Consider the following 15,490-nt stretch of genomic DNA (forward strand, 5'->3'; position numbering starts at 1 on the left):
GCCAGGTGAGGGAAGCTCTAGGAAAATCACTTAGGGAGGAAAGATGGGTCACACTCAAATCGGTGACTTTGGGATTGTTTAATGAAGAGACTTTTACAAAAGTGTGGTCTGGTGTTTGGGGGATTCCATGCAGAGGGGCACTGATGTCAGGTTGTCAGGATCAGAGAAGTAAGGACAGCAAGAGGGGGCTGTGGCAGTTCTGGGGATGATCCACTGGTCCCTTTCCTCCTCACCTTGCCCCACATCCAGAGGAGAGGGGCACGCAAAGGAGAGGGAGCAGGGTCCTCCCAGCACAGGGGAAGAGGAGGAGGGAGCAGTAAATTAAGTAGGCGATTGGAATTTTAAACTGGACTGAACTTCAGTTGTTATCCAAAAGTGACTCAAAGTTGTGGAGTTTACCAAATATGCAGTTGTGGATGGAAAAGGGACATTAGACGTCATCAAGCAGAGAGAGTCGATGGGAGAAAAATAAAACAGTTGCACATTTGTGCCTCACTGCATGCTCACCGTTCAGTAAACTGGAAAAGGAGGTACTATCAGTTCCATTTTACAGATGAAGAAACTGAGTTTGCAATCACAGGGCTAGTGGTGGCTAAACTGGGCCAGAACCCTGATCTTCCTGCCTCAGCTTCCCTGTGTCCCCAGACCTCCTCCTTTCCCTGAAGCTGCTACTTGGTGACTCTGAGTTCAGCACACACTAAAGTCACAGTTGGTACAAACAGGACTGAATCGGGAGCTCCAAGGTCAGAACCCAAGGTACACCCCCTCTCACCCACATCACTCAGGCTTCTCCCCAGGATGTCCACCCCAGGCCTTCCAAGATGAGCTGTCACTCCCAGGAGGTACAGACCAGTGCTGATGGAGGAAACGGAAGAAGCCAGAGAGCCCTGGCCTCACATTTCGTCTCTATGCTGACCGCTGCATGACCCTGGGTGAGGCACAGGCCTCTCTGGTCTCCCGTCTCTCAATGCAGCCAAATAATCCCTGGGGTCCCTGCCAAGAGGGAAAACTGATTCCAGTTGGTCAGGTCTCCCAGGGGGCTCACATGCTGTTTCACAGTGGCTTTTAGGAGTAACAGGCCCAGGAAGTGATGTCAAGTTTGGGAAGTGAGGAGTAGGGCAGGGAGGCCCAGAGGGTAGAAGCAGGGGCGATACTTTGGGGCAGGCGGATGCCTGCTGGACAATGGTGCAGGGCAGCCATTGTGCTGGGAGTGGAAAATCCTTTTCTGACTTCATCTCCAAGGGCTGAAAATAGTCTCCGGTGAGCCCCTGGGGGCTGGCTCGGTCTGGCCCATTGTTCCTAGCTGGGACAGGGCTGAGACTGGACACCTGGCTGAGCTGGAGCCAAGAGAGAGGCGAGCCCTACTGAAGAGGCTGGAGTGGCCGGGCAGAGCCAGGGCCCGCTGCATATGGGGAAATTGGAAACTGAGGCCCAGAAAGAAAAAATTCACCATGTCACATGGTGCATCAGGACAGAGGAGGATGAGCTCATTTCCCTCACCCTTCACCCCACACCTCAAGCACATACCGCTGGGGAAGGTAAATGCATCCTTCATCCTGCAGCCCAGTGACTCCTGGCCAAGTTCCAGCCTCCACCCCACAGGAGGCAGAAGCATCAGACATTCAACTGGCTCCACTCCAAGGCAATGTGTGGTGCCAGTGGAGTCACTTCACCTTTCTGGTCACTTGATACTAGGGGAGACCCACTGCCCCACTCTAGTCCTCAGAACTGAGGGCTCATGGGGTCTTGGGAGTGCCTGGGGGAGTAGCTGTTAGTTGTGTCTTTGATGAAAAATCTGGGTGGCTGCTGCCCTAAGGTAGGGAGAACTGGAATGTGGGAAGCAAGGTCTTCAGGTTCTATAGAGTGACACAGAGAGGGCAAGCAGTTGGCCTCAGGTCACACAGCAAAAACTGCCCATCCATTGCCTGCTCTGGCCCAGCTCCAGGCCAGTCCTCCAGCCCTGGGTCTCTGACTCTTGGATAAACCAAGGAGAGGCTGCAGCACCCTGTGGTGGGCACCACCAGTCTGGGAGAAATGGTTAAGCCTGCTACCATGGGTGGGTGGGAGCCCTCAAGCCCATAGGGGAGGACTCTGGAAGATCAGAGGCATCCTCGTCTTCCTCCTCCTGCCATCACTTCTCCTTACTGCCCTTCCACAGCCCATCGCCTGGACAAGGTTCTGTAAACACACACAAGCTCATGAGCCTGAGAGCCACCCAGTGCCAAGCAGGGCAGAGGGTGGTCCCACACCTCACCCCAGGATGGACCTGCTCTTTCCCGCCACACCCTGAGGAAGCCTCACCCACAGGGGACACTCTCTTGCTCACTGGCCGGACACACTGTCCTTTCCTTCAACTCACTTATCCCAATGTGGTTACTTATTAAGTTATGTCAACTCCCTGAGGGCAGGGTCCAGCTGGCTCGCCTCTGTATCCCCTTGGCACAGTGCCTGGTGTGTAAATGCTTATCATGTGCCAGGTCCTGTTCTAAGTGCTTCATGTGTATTCATTCAGGTAAGCCTCCCAATGCCCTACGTGGGAGGTAGCATCTCCTTCTAGAAATGAGAAAATGGAGGTGCTGCAAGATTGATTTGCCCAAGGTGCCACAGCTGGAAGAAGTGGAGACAACCCTCAAACGCAGGTGGTCTGGGCAGAGAACGGGTGCTCTTAACTCCATCCTCACTAGACTGCCTCTCTCATCTTGAATCACACAAAGGGTCGCTTACAAACTCTCCTGCCCCGCAGGGGTTGCAAGTGGCATGCGATACTGGAAAGGGAACTAATCTGGGCATCAGATGGACCTGAACTCAATCTTGACTCACCCGTTTACTGCCTGTATAACCTGGAGCAAGTCCTCACCTCTCAGAGCCTGTCCTCTCATCTGCTAAATGGGGGTAATAATGTCTATTTTACACGGTGGTGGTAAAGAATAAATAATAATGGATGTGACAGGGCGCTGCCTGGTGCCTGGGACATGGGTTAGTACCTTAGCTCCCTTCCTCAGGGGCCTGGCTCTAAACAGATCAGCCCAAATCTGCCTTGACAAGGGTGGTGGCAGAGGGGTAGCTTTGGTGGCCTGACTTGGACCAAGATAGGAGTAACTGTGTCTGGAGGGCATGTTGGCCAGGGCCTTTCCTAGCCTTTGGAGGGTAAGAGTGTCCTTCCTGGGACAAATGCCACCTGGGGCAGAGACCCCTATGTGCCAGGGCCCCTGCCCCCGTTGCACGGAGCTCACTGAGAAGAGCTGCTGTAGGCCAGTCAGCAGGCATTTACTCCTCCCAGCTGCTCTCCCCGCCCCCCTCCGCCCCAGGTCCCTGGCCTCAGCTCCCCAGCTCCATCAGAGGTGGGAAGAGCTGGGGTGGTGGGGGTGATGGCAGGATTCCCACAAAGGCACTGACCTGCACTAAATGGAGCAGAGCTGCAGGGGCAGCCCGAGCCCCTGGCGCACGACCAGGCACCACGCCGACCTGCTGAGTGACCTTGGACAAGGCCCTGCCCCTCTCTGGCCTTGAGTCTGCAGCTGGGCTGGATAATCCCTGGGGTCCCTGGCAGGGGCTGTGACCTTTCACAGCATCCTTCAGGAGTCAACAGCCCCAGGAAGTGATGTCAGGGCGACGAGGTGGAGAAAGGGCAGCAAGGCCCAGAGAGTAAGAGGAGATATTTTGAGAGCAGGCAGGTCCCTCCACGTCACTGCTGGACAATGGTCTGGGGCTGGGAGTGGAAAATCCTGTTCTTACTTGGGCTGAAAATAGTATACGGCAACAGAGTAAAGAACCTCACCCACCAGGCAGGGGGCCTGGGCACTGAGAACAAGGCCAGATGTCCACACCGTAGAGCCAGACGGTTTGACTAGGGTCCGCAGGAGGGGCCCTGGGCCTGTCCCTGGTTCCCTTAGGGTCTTCATTCCCCACCCCCACCAGTGCCTGCCACAGGATTAGATGGTGAGTCAGGCCCTCCTGTCCCCTAGCTCCTGTGTCCTTAGAAATCTGTAGGCAGTTGCTTTAAGGAAGGCATCCTGGCACTAGGCCATAGTGTGGTCTCTATGTGCTGTGGGGCTCTCAGTTCTTGGGGTCTCCAGGACAGCTGCTGGAGAGGTAACTGGGCAGGACATGAAAGGAATGGGGACTATAGGGGAACTTGGGCCTGTGGTGGACACAGCCCCATCCCCAACCACAGACAGACACTAGAGAGCCCCCAAAGTCACAATGTATAACTCCCTGCCTCTGAGTCTGAGCAGGGCTGAGGGGGTCAGAGCTCAGCATTAACACTCCTGGCCAGTAGAGTATCTCACCTGGGTAGAGGCACCTTATAAACTGGGATTGGGTTCAGCCTGAGCAGCAGCTGGTAAGAAAGAGATAGGCTCAGGCCTGCAAGAAATGTTCAAGGACAGACTGTAAGACATCATCACAAAAATGCTCATAAGGACACGGGCTACATTAACAGGAGTATAGAACCTAGAATGTGGGAGGTGAGCATTTCACACTACTTTGGGCAAGTCACCCACTTTGCACAGTGCAGAGGAATCATTTGGGTCATGGCTTACGACAGGTCCCTGTCCATGGGGGAGCCCATGTGAGCAACCTCTGGGGGGTGCCGTTTTGAAGAGGCAGAGTGGGAAGGGTGGAGAAGTCATAGGAGGTAGGTGTAGGTGGGGTGGGGAGAGAAGGACCTTCTCTCAGGCAGAGTGGGCCCATCGGGCAAGGGCTCTCCCACAGGGAGAGGGAGAGAGAGAGAGAGAGAGAGAGAGAGAGAGAGAGAGAGAGAGAGTCCTTATCCTTGAGGTTCAAAGTGAGGTCTGTCAGTTTTGCCCTATTCCTGCCCAAAGGCTAGGGCTGGGCCCTGTCCAGATGAACTCCACACATCTCCAGAGTGGTCCTGGCTAGACCCAGAACCTGTCCCAGGTGACACTTATCTCCCCCACACTAAGCGCTGACCCAGCCTGAGCACCAGACATTATGCCAGGTAGCTGGATTTTCCCAAGAGGCAAAGGACTGGACAGGAAGAGTGAATCTCTCCCACGCTTATCCCCAGTGCAAAAGAAACCTCATGGTCAGGGCAAGGAGGGAGCCCTGACTTGGCCTCCTTGTGACCGGCCCACCCTCCCCATTCCTGCCTTGAACCTGGGTACCAACTGCCCAGCCAGCTTCCAGTTCCTGCAGGCCCTGCTCTCCTGCCCCCATGTCTTTGCCTAGAACGCACCTGCACCTGGATGTTCTTCTCTGATGAAGTGCTTTTCTCAGAAGTCCACCCACTCCAGGAAGCCTTCCCTGATGCCCTGGTCCACTGCCTCAACCACTCAGCATTATCCAGTGGTGTGCTAGAGAAACTTGTACCTGCTCTCAAGAGCCCTCTGTTAATTTTTCAGGAATTTTGCAAGGAGGCTGGTATCACATTGGTAGTTTGAAACTGGCTGTGGCAGGAGTATTTGTACCACAGAAACTGGCAACGCTGCAAATAATGGGTTCCCCTCACCCCCGCATCCCCCGCCGAGAGTCAGCTAAATGGTTGAACTTTTACCAGCGCATGACTGGTCATCGCCATTAAATCCTAAACTGGGGGATCCTGAGGACTGGGACCCCACCTGACTCCCTTCTGTACCCAGCAAAACCAGGCATAAAAGCCAGTTAACTTTAAAGTGGAGGATGACCTGGGGTCTGGAGAGTACATTTATATTCCTCGTATGAGGCCACCACTGAGGCAGCGACTGGGGAGGCGGAAGAGAACAGGTTGGAGAAAGGACCCTGGTGTGGATGGTGAGAGCTCCCCAGGCTGTATCCCCAACCTCCAACTACACAGCGGGGTCCGGCTCAGCAGGTAACAACACCTTTAGTACAAGTCCCAGCCTCCAACTGGCTCCCAGCCTCCAGATGGGTTCATGACATCAGTTCCCAGACGTTCATCCCTTGGGCTGGGCGTCCCCCTCAGAGCTGAGCCCACAGTGGCACTCAGACCACTCCGACTCATCGTGGGAACCTCTGGCTCGGCCCTGACTCCTTACCAGCGTCCTCTGGTCAACCTGCGACCCTGTCCCTCCCAGGCAGCTCAGGCACAGGCTTGGCTGTGTGACCTTGGTTAAGTCACTTTCCTCTCTGGGCCTGTTTCTCCACTTGACTTGATTAGTCTGGAGCCCAGCCTAGGTACCTTGGCAGGCACAGCCAGGTATTTATGTGGGATTCAGGCCAGGGGCAGTGCTGGCCCCAAACACTTGCCTTTCTTAAAACCTTACTCCCCACATCTCACCTACAAATGGTGACTCAGGATGTGGGGACTGCTGAGCTCTCTGGACCACAGAGAACAAACTGCGCCCCTGTCAAATGACAGAGCACTGGGGTCACGGCCCCCTTGACCATCCGGCCTGATTCACTGATGGCCCATATCTGGGGAGACTGTCCCATTTGGACAAGTCTACAGTCCCACCCGACACAAACTGGCACAGGCCCAAGGGGTTCCGGTCCTACAGCCGGATGTCCTTAGTGTTTTCACTACCAGGCGGTGTGGACTCTATCTGTCTAGAGTCCTCACTGCTGGCCGAGTCTTCTGTCCTCTTAGTGTCAGTTCTGTTGAACCTATGCAGGCCCAGCCTGCGGCGAAGCTGGGTGGTAGGGGTGGGGTCTGTGGGTGGCTTGGCGTCCCGAGCAAAGCGCACGAGCCTCTGCCCAGCCAGGAAGTAGAGCACGGGGTCAAGGCAACTGTTGGCGCTGGCCAGCGGCCGGGTGATCTTGTAAGCCATGTTGATGGCGTTGAGGGTGTGGCAGCTGAGGTCCAGCGAGCGGAAGGAGTAGTAGAGGGTGCGGGTGACGTGGAAAGGCAGGAAGCAGAGGGCGAAGACAGCTAGCACCACGGCAATGGTGCGCACCGACTTGCGCTTGGCCCGCGGCAGGCCTCCCGAGGTCCCGTGGGTCGGCTTTAGCAGCCGCCGAGCCATGAGCACGTAACAGACCAGGATGATGGCGAAGGGCACCGCGAAGAGCAGGCTCAGCATGACGGAGCTGTAGGCCACGAAGTGGCTGAAGAGCTCGGGTGCCGAGGTGTCGTGGCAGGTAATGCGGCCACCACGTGCACTGGTAGTGACGAAGTAAAGCACGGGTGCCTGGCAGGCCAGCACCAGCACCCACACGGCGACGGCCACCCTGCGGGCGTAGCGGGCCCGGCCCCAGCGCAGCGAGCGCAGTGGACGCAGGACACCCAGGCATCGGTGCACGCTGATGCACGTGAGGAAGAGGATGCTGCAGTAAAGGTTGGTGTAGAAGAGGAAGCGCACCAGCTTGCAGAGCACTGTGCTGAAGGGCCAGTGGTCACCGCGGGCGTAGTAATAGACCAGCAGGGGCAGGGAGGCCGCGTACAGCGCGTCCGACATGGCCAAGTGGAACATGTATGTGGTGGAGGCGTTCCAGGTCTTGAGGCGGCACAGGAAGATGTAGAGAGCCACGGCGTTCAGACACAGCGCGAGCACGCACACCACGCCGTAGGACACAGGCAGTAGCACGTACTTGAAGTTCTCATTGAAGCGGCACTTGTAGCCCAGCTCATCCCCATCCCAGGTGCCATTGATGGTGCCATTCCAGAGGCCCGGGCCTGTGGCCATCGCCCTGAAGGGAAGGGGGTGGTGGGGAGAACGGCCATCAGGACCCAGCAGGGAAGCCTGACACCCCCACCTGACCAGGGCCATGAGGGACCCCAAGTGCCCACAGACTCCCTCGGTTAAGATCTGCCCAACTACGTTCGAGGCTTTTATTGCATCTGATCTGCCTCTCTCCCTGGACCCAGGGGGCCCAGAACCTTGGAACCCTGGAACCTTAAGGATGCATGAGATCCATGACTGTCAGGATCATATAATTCTAACACTTTGGAACAGGGAGAGGCAAAATACCCCCTGAGGGCCAAATCCAGCCTACCAGTCTGTTTTTGTAAATAAAGCTTTATTGGAACACAGCCATGCCCATCTCTTTACATAGAGTTGAATAGTTGTGACAAAGACCATATGTTCCTCAAAGCCCAAAATACTTACCAGCTTGCCTTAAAAAAAAAAATCAGTGACCCTGTTTGAGAACCTCAGGAACACAGAGTTCTAGATCTAGGATTCTGAGCTCTAGAACCTGAGGATCTGGTGGTCCCAAAGGGGTACCATCTGAGATTCACGGAAAGGGGCCTTTGAGGCTGACTGGGTCCACCTCACACCCAGTGTCCACTGCCTGTTTGTGGCCAGTGGGAAGCCCACACCTTCCTGGTGGCATCAGGAAGTTCTTTCCTTTAGCTCAGCTTTCTTCTCTCTGAGGAGGCTCTGGCCCTGTGCCTGGTATTTTGGTATTTGAGGGAGTATTTCCAAGGGTCTCCCTCTTCAGTCATTCATTCACCTCTCAGCAAATATTTTTAGGCACTCCTATTCTGGTACTTTCTGCATCTGTAAACAGAAGTCCTGCTCCCTGGCCTATGAGGCTACCAGATGGGGCTGTGACCCTCCTGAAGATTCCAGGGAAGTCTGGAGTGTAGGTGGTAGTGGGGGCATTGGGGGACTTCTGCTGGGGGGCAAATTCAGCTTCCTCCAGGCTTGCCCAGCTTCTCTTCACGCATCATCACTACCTTGACCTTCTCCTACCTTGTCCCCAGTGAGCATATAACACAGCCCTGATGCCTGACCGCCCAGACAGTGAGCACCTGGAGATCAGGATGCCACCTTCCTCCTCTCCCCACCCCTCCAACGTGACCAAGAGCTCTCTCAGACTATCCCAGTCTGGAAGGCAAAGGTGTGCCCAAAGGTCTCAGAAGGTAGGCTGGAAATCATAACGGGAGTGCCAGAGGGGCAGGTTTGGGACAAACACAAAGAATAACTTTCTAATAGTGTGAAGGGGCAGGGGGAGCTGACATTATTCAAGCCCCACTACTACTATGTGTGCTTTATTCATGTGACTTCATTCTATCCTTACAACACGGTTCAGGGAGCCAGGTTATCATGCCCAGGTTTCCGATAAAGAGGCTGAGACACAGATCATTCAAGTAAGTTGGCCCAGGTCACAGGCTGAGGATAGGCTGCAGTTCCTATCTGGGTCCATCCCACAATGGAAGGGGCTGTAGGAGGAGGTAGTGAACTCTCTGCTTACGGGGGTGTGCAAGCATCTCTCTAGCAGAGTCTGCAGAAGGGCTTGTGCCCTATGTGTGGGTATGTCTGGGATGACAGAGAGGACAGATGTCATGTGTGTCCTCCCCACCCTGAGAATCTGGGGCTGTAAAACCCCTTTCATTTTGGAACCTGGGGTCCTGAGAGGCTGGGGCTTAGAGATTCTGCGGGGCCGGTGACCTCCGCTCCCTTAGACACCGAGCTTCTTGCCCAGCCTGGTCTCCCAGAAGCAGCCTGAGGCCCATGAAGTTAAGATTAAGGGGTGCTGAAGGACACACTGCTCCCTCAGCCTCCTTCTTTCCCCATAACCCTCCCCTTCCCCCATCTTCCCTGCCTCCTATTGTCAGCAAAGATGCTACCAGGAGGCAGGGAGCTTGCACTTGTGACCTCCCTCCCACGGACACAGGCTCCTCCCCAAGGAGCCGGGGCAGATCCAGGGTGAGGAGGTAAGTATGGGGTTGGGGTGGGGGGCGCTGGCAGGGCCAAACTGCTGGGACCCCTCTGTCCTGGGGCCAGGACTCAGGACCCAGCATGAAAGCACTTCCTGTATCCCACTCCACTCCTTGCAGCCCAGTGTCACCTCCACCCTTGCTGCTGGAGCCACTGCATCGGCCTCCCTGTCTCCAGCCTCAGTCCCCCCAGTCCAGAGGAGTCTCTGGAAAAGACAAAGTCATTCTCCTGCTTGAAACCTCCTGTGGCTCCTGTCTGCTCTCAGGAGAAAACCCAGCTCTTCGGTCTGGTACAAGCCTCTGTCACCAGCCGCACCCCCTGTGACCTGCAGTTTCCTGAATGCACCCAATGCTTTTTGCCTCCCAGCCTTATGTTGCTCCTTCAATCTGGGATCCATTCACACCCGTCGCCTCCACCTGTTCAAATTACAGCTCTGTCCATCAGCGCAGCAAACTCCGGTGATTAAGAAGAACCCGGCCTCTGGACACAGACTGCCTTTGTTCCCTCATCTGTAAAATGAGGTGAATAACAGAACCTATATCACAGGGCTGCTGTGAGGATTAGGTAATTCGTGTAACACGTTTGGAGCCATGCCTGGCACACAGCAGGTACACTGTGTGTTACGAGCTTCGAGGCTCAGCTCACCTGCGGCTTTTTCCTGAAATCTTTGGGGAGCTCTCTCAGGCCAGGGGTGGAAGAGAGAGATAGAAGGTCCTGGAGGCTGTGAAGCAGGTGAGTGTGGTGGACCAGGGGAATGACTCCAAGGCCCAGGCTGGGGTCAGGCCTGGGGACCTCGTGAGGGAAGAGGTCTGAGAGCTGTTTGAGAGGGTGGCTGGAGAGACTGGCCCAGAGGGAGTTTGCATGGAGGAGGGGCCAGGATGCCTCAGGCTCAGGGGTCGGGAGGAGGGGGAACTCAGTGTCGGGCATGGTAAGTGTGAGATGCCACATCATGGACTGTGGGGAAGGGCGAAGGCTGGGACCAGCAGGTCTGGTGCACTGGGAGATGAGCAGGAGTTGCTGGCTCACAGGAGCTGTAGGAGGAGCCTGGAAGCCCGGGTGTGAGACTAAGAATCTGTGGAGGAGCCATTCTCCCTGGGGACACCGGCTTGGGGTGTGCAGCTCTGCCACAGAGCCCCAGAGGACAGCAGGTATTTCCTGCCCTCCTGAGGTTCAGACCTCTCATGGGCTGAATCCCCTGGCCTGGTAGAACTGTGGTTCTCAAACTTCCCCCATGAGGTGCTCTGCCCCACTGGAGACAGGGAGGGTGGCCCCTCTGTACTCCCTGCTCAGGGAGCATCCCCCCAGCTCCACCTCCCCACTGCTGCTCCGCTCCTGCCCAGGTGCTGAGGCCTGCTGGGTCTCTCCTCAGAGTCGGGGTCAGGGCCCTCATCCTCCCTTCATGGTCAACATCTCATTGCTCTACACAGTTTCTTGCTAATTACTCATGATGGAATCTCTGACACTGATGAGAGGGGCAGAAACTTCCCTAAGTCTCTCATGAACCAATGAAAGGAGCTCTCATGAAAGGAGCTGCCCTTTCCACCTATTTTAAGACATCCTGACCTCCACCCTCACAGGCCAGCTGGGGACTCTATCATTGTGGCCCCTGTCCAGACTGACCCTGCCTGTCCTACCCCTCCACAGGCTGGCCCACCAACCTGTGAGAACATCTTTCCTGCCCCACCCGCTCTGACCAGCCCCTGCTTATGGAGACAGCCAAGTGCCCAGCCCTCAACCCTCTCCACTGCCTCTCCTGACCCCTGATGCCCTTGGGGCCTCACTCTCAGCTCCCCAGGACAAGCTCCCGCCTACCTTTGTCCAACACCACTCACCAGCCCCTCTGTGTCCAGTTCTGGCTGGCCCTGTGCTCAAGAGCTCCTAGTGTGGAGGGAGATGTGAGCCATGTAAGTGCCTGCCAGGCTTTCCTGCCTTTGTGTATTGCTGTTCTTTCTGTCTAGAAAGCCTTTCCAGACCCACACACACTGCACTCTATCCTGCCCATCCCTCAAGGCTCTTCTCAAATGTCACCTCATCTCTGAAGCTCTCCCCCTCCATCACTAATCCCCCAGGGCATTCCTCACACCCTGCTGGGAATTTGTCCTTCCACTCTCTACCCCAACACATTCCAGGTGCTCCTGGAGGGCTGGGTCCATCTGATTCCTTTCTCTGGTCCTATCATCCAGCAAGAGGCCTGATCCAAAGCAGGTATGACATGAATGAGAGAATGAACGAATGAGTGAGTGAATGAATGAATGAAGCAAGCACAAGAGCTATGGGAGGCCAGAGGAGGCTAAGCTTTATGATGGTGGTTCTCCTTTCCCTTATTCCTCTGAGGACCTTTCACAGGACAATGACATTGAAGGATTTCTCAGCAGCTGATCCTAGGTGGCCAGGGGTCACAACAGCCCTCCAGGGGCCCAGCTCACCTGAGGCCTGCTCCTGCCCTAGGCAGGCTCCTGGACTGTCTCTCTTTCAAGAGCCCTGCTCTACTCCGGACACATCAGAGAAATGCCAGAGGGAGGGGAACCGGACCCAGGCATTCTGGAGACGGGTCAACTCTCTGATCCACATTCCTTTACCTCACCCATCTCTGGTTCAGGAGTTCCTGATCCTAGATCACCACCTGCCTTCACTTTGTAGGGGTCAAGTCTGGGCAGAGCGACTTCCCTGCAGCATTCTCATTTCATCCCTCACCTCATTCCTTGCCAGATGCCGCCATAGAGGTTAAGCTATTTGTTCAATAGCTTGCCAGGAATTGGAAAGATTGGGTTTGATACCCAGGGCTGTCTGGCTCTGAAGCCTGAATTCATCACAGCCTGGGAACGAGGGAGCAGGGCACAGATCCCCTTGATTTACCCCCAGTTCAGTGTATACACATGCACGAGTGCACCGGCCCCAGCCCCCCAGCCTCCCAGCCTCCCAGCCTCCCAGCCTCCCAGCCAGTAGACCCTGCCCTTGCACACCCATACCTGACCAGCCCCTGCTCTCACTGTCAGGATGCTCAGCGCAGGCTCAGATTCCTCACTCATGAATGCACCCGCCTGGACCCCTGGACCGAGCTGCAGGGAACTCTGTGGGAAACAGGAAAAACAGGTCCCCTGGCCTGGGGCCTCGCCCAGCTTCCAGCATTTCTCAGGGCAGGCAGTGCCTGGGCTCCTGAGACAGGGAGGTGGAGACAGCTTGGGCTCTGGGTCACGGGAAGTCAGCCAGGCTGAGCCTTCCCCGGGCTGCCTCCTCTGCTCCAATCTTGGTCTGAAAGAGGCAAAGAGGTGAGCTGGTGTGCTTGTCCCAGTAGACAGGAGTGTCCTCTGCCCACCCTCAACCCCTAGCCGTCCACCCTTAGCTCACATGTTCTAGGGACGGTTGTTCCCAACCTTCAGGCCCAGGTCCCCTTTCACGGGAGGGTGGCTCTGCCAGGCAGAGTCTCCCCCATACCCTGCAGAGTTGAGCTGAGCCTCCAGTGTCCCCTCCCTTGGTCCTGGTCTGGAAACAGTCAATACCCTCCTTGTCCAGTGTACACTCGACAGTACTCTGGCCAATCTAGTTTAGCTCAAGCTGGGTCTCTATCTGGAATACCCTTCCTCCCTCATCCCACCTCTAACCATTCCTCCACAGGTGTTGTAAACACACAAGGACACACACAGGCATGGATACACCTAGATACACAGATACACAGAGATGTACATAGTCATACTCAGATGTATACACACACACTCTCTCCCAGAGTCTTAAACAGTCAGGGCCTGGAACAGCCTTTAGAAATCACCTCTGCCAACCTCCCATTTGACAGAGGAGGAAACTAAGGCCCAAGGCCTCACAATAAGCCAGGGACAGAGCCAAGAGCAGAACCCAGGTCTGGATTCTGGCCCTAGTTTTATGTCTTGCCTGAAGCCCCTCCCACAGAGCAGGCACAGTGCTTCAGTGAGGGGATGGTGACCTGGTGGAGGAACGCCTCTGTGTGGTCAGGTCCCAGCAGAACTTCAGACCCATCTCGGAGAAGAACATCCCCCTCCTTTTTCTCCCGATTTCATTTCCCTGCAATGGGGGAGTGGGGTCTGAGACAGCTGAGCCAGGTCCCCAAGCTGGAAGTACAATGCAAGCATGGAGGAAAGTGGGGAGGGGAGATGGGTGGCTGCAGGAATAGAGCAGGGGGAGGGGGCACTGGAAAGGCCCTGGACCACCGTCTTCCCAGTGCACCTTGCCCCAGGAGTCTCAGGCTGACATTGGCCAGTGGGCTGGTAGCTGTTTGCCAGTCTGTTCTGGAGTCTAGTGACAAGGTGAAAGAAAGAGCTTCACCTTTTCGCCCACTCCACCAGGGTCACACCCAGTGTTCTCCTCCTAGGGCGATATCTTCACTCAAAAGACTAAGGTAGAACAACACATGTTCTCAAAGCCACTCTCCCATTTCTGAGAAGGGTCTCTACCATCCATCCTTCCAGGCTTCAAAGCTCCAGTATACCCTTGACAACCTCTCTCTTTCCCACCCATGTGAAACCATCACTCACCAAGCCCTGTCAGTTCGACCAATGCAGTGGCTTAGACGTGCCACTCTTCCCGACCCCGTGGTTTTGAGCCTGCATTTCTCCTCCAGACCATTGCACTAGCCTACTTACTCCCTGCCTCCACTCCTGCCCCTCCTGTCCATCTTTCATACTGCAGTTATGGGTCTTCCTAAACCACACATCTGACCACATACTATGGAGCTCAAAATCCTTCCATGGCTCCCCATTGCCCTCAGGTTGACATCTAAGTTCCTGAGCCTGGCACTCAAAGCCCTGCTGATCTGGTGCCTGCCATCCTCCACACCACTCTCCCTCTCCGCCTCCACCCTCATCTTTCTGTCTCCAACACAGCAAAAGCAGTCCCATGGTCATATCTTTGCTTAGGGATACCCTCCCTTATCTTCTAACGGCTATGTCATAACAAGAGTTGAATGCTTTCTCTGTGCCAAGTTCCATGTTAGATGGCTCCATCAACCTCTTCTCGTTTAGTCCTGAGAATTTCAGAGAGGTTGAATGACCTCTCCAGGGTCACAGAGCTAGCAAATGGCAGAGCAGCCCCCGTCTGTCTGACTTTAGGAGCTATGCCCCTGACCGTAAGCAGATAAGGTAGGGGTTCCCCAGAGAAAGAAAACCAGGCATGGCTTTCTTGGCATAAGAGAAGCCATATTAGGCCTAGGATTTAAGCCTGGCCAAAAATGCTTGCCCTTGAACAGGTCTCAGTAATTAATGATCTTAAGGGCAAGAGAGGTAGCAATAGCAAATACAATAAATCAGTTGTAAAGATTCCCAGCTCTGTTTCAATGGTAAAGATTAGCCTGAAGCACTTTCTTGAGCAGTTCTGCAAAATTTAAACCCCCCTTGAGGGCTCAACCACCAGATCAACTGGAACCTAAGGAATGATGATGATGACCTTTTCTGACTTGAGTCCTCAGTCAACTAAAGCTTAGACCCTGTCAACCTTTGCCCCAATTATATGCTGAGTTCTCAGCTCATATCCCTTGCAAGTGAATATTCATGTACCCTTAGCTTAAAACTCCCCCAATTTTGCTGTTCGGTGAGACACTGCTTTGGGAAAGGTCCCCGGTGTTCTCCTTACTTGCCGCAAGTAGTAAGTACTTCCCTGTCCCGCTCTTTGTCTGGGTTATGCCTTTTGGCTTGATGCCCATGAAGAGGCGAACCCAGTTTTGGGGTAACTACCTCATACCCTCCAAAGCCCGGATCCTCTCTTCCAGGAAGCTCCCTGACCAGCCCTCTTTGAGCCCCACAGTTTTGCCTGTCTGATTAATTCTCCACCGGAGGGAACATCTTACGGGCAGGGCCCAAGATCTACTCTTCCTGGTAGTTCCCCATTGTGAAGCAGCCATGATGGTTACTGTACCCATCTTACAGTTAAAAAAGAAAAACCATCAAGGCCAGAAAGGGTAG

At 55.1% G+C, this 15,490-nt stretch overlaps 1 protein-coding gene across 15 annotated transcripts in view; it reads right to left on the bottom strand.

The window, feature by feature from the left end:
- Window positions 1-62: 62 nt before the first annotated feature.
- The window catches only part of P2RY2 (purinergic receptor P2Y2), a 41,317-nt gene continuing 25,889 nt past the window's right edge, over window positions 63-15,490 (bottom strand). For 9 of the 15 annotated variants that reach the window (XM_033862334.2, XM_033862332.2, XM_033862335.2 and 6 more), the window contains 2 exons: window positions 12,533-12,815; window positions 63-7,587 (listed from right to left, as the gene is read on the bottom strand). In XM_033862334.2, the coding sequence (XP_033718225.1) occupies window positions 6,453-7,583 (1,131 nt within the window). In that variant the 5' untranslated portion in view covers window positions 7,584-7,587; window positions 12,533-12,815 and the 3' untranslated portion in view covers window positions 63-6,452. Of the gene's footprint in view, window positions 7,588-9,979; window positions 10,073-10,208; window positions 12,502-12,532; window positions 12,816-13,448; window positions 13,599-15,490 lie in introns of those variants that run through there. The other 6 variants (XM_073808495.1, XM_073808493.1, XM_073808492.1 and 3 more) reach the window with 3 other exon arrangements.

Source organism: Tursiops truncatus, chromosome 8, assembly GCF_011762595.2.
Source record: "Tursiops truncatus isolate mTurTru1 chromosome 8, mTurTru1.mat.Y, whole genome shotgun sequence".
Classification (NCBI taxonomy): Eukaryota; Metazoa; Chordata; class Mammalia; order Artiodactyla; family Delphinidae; genus Tursiops; species Tursiops truncatus.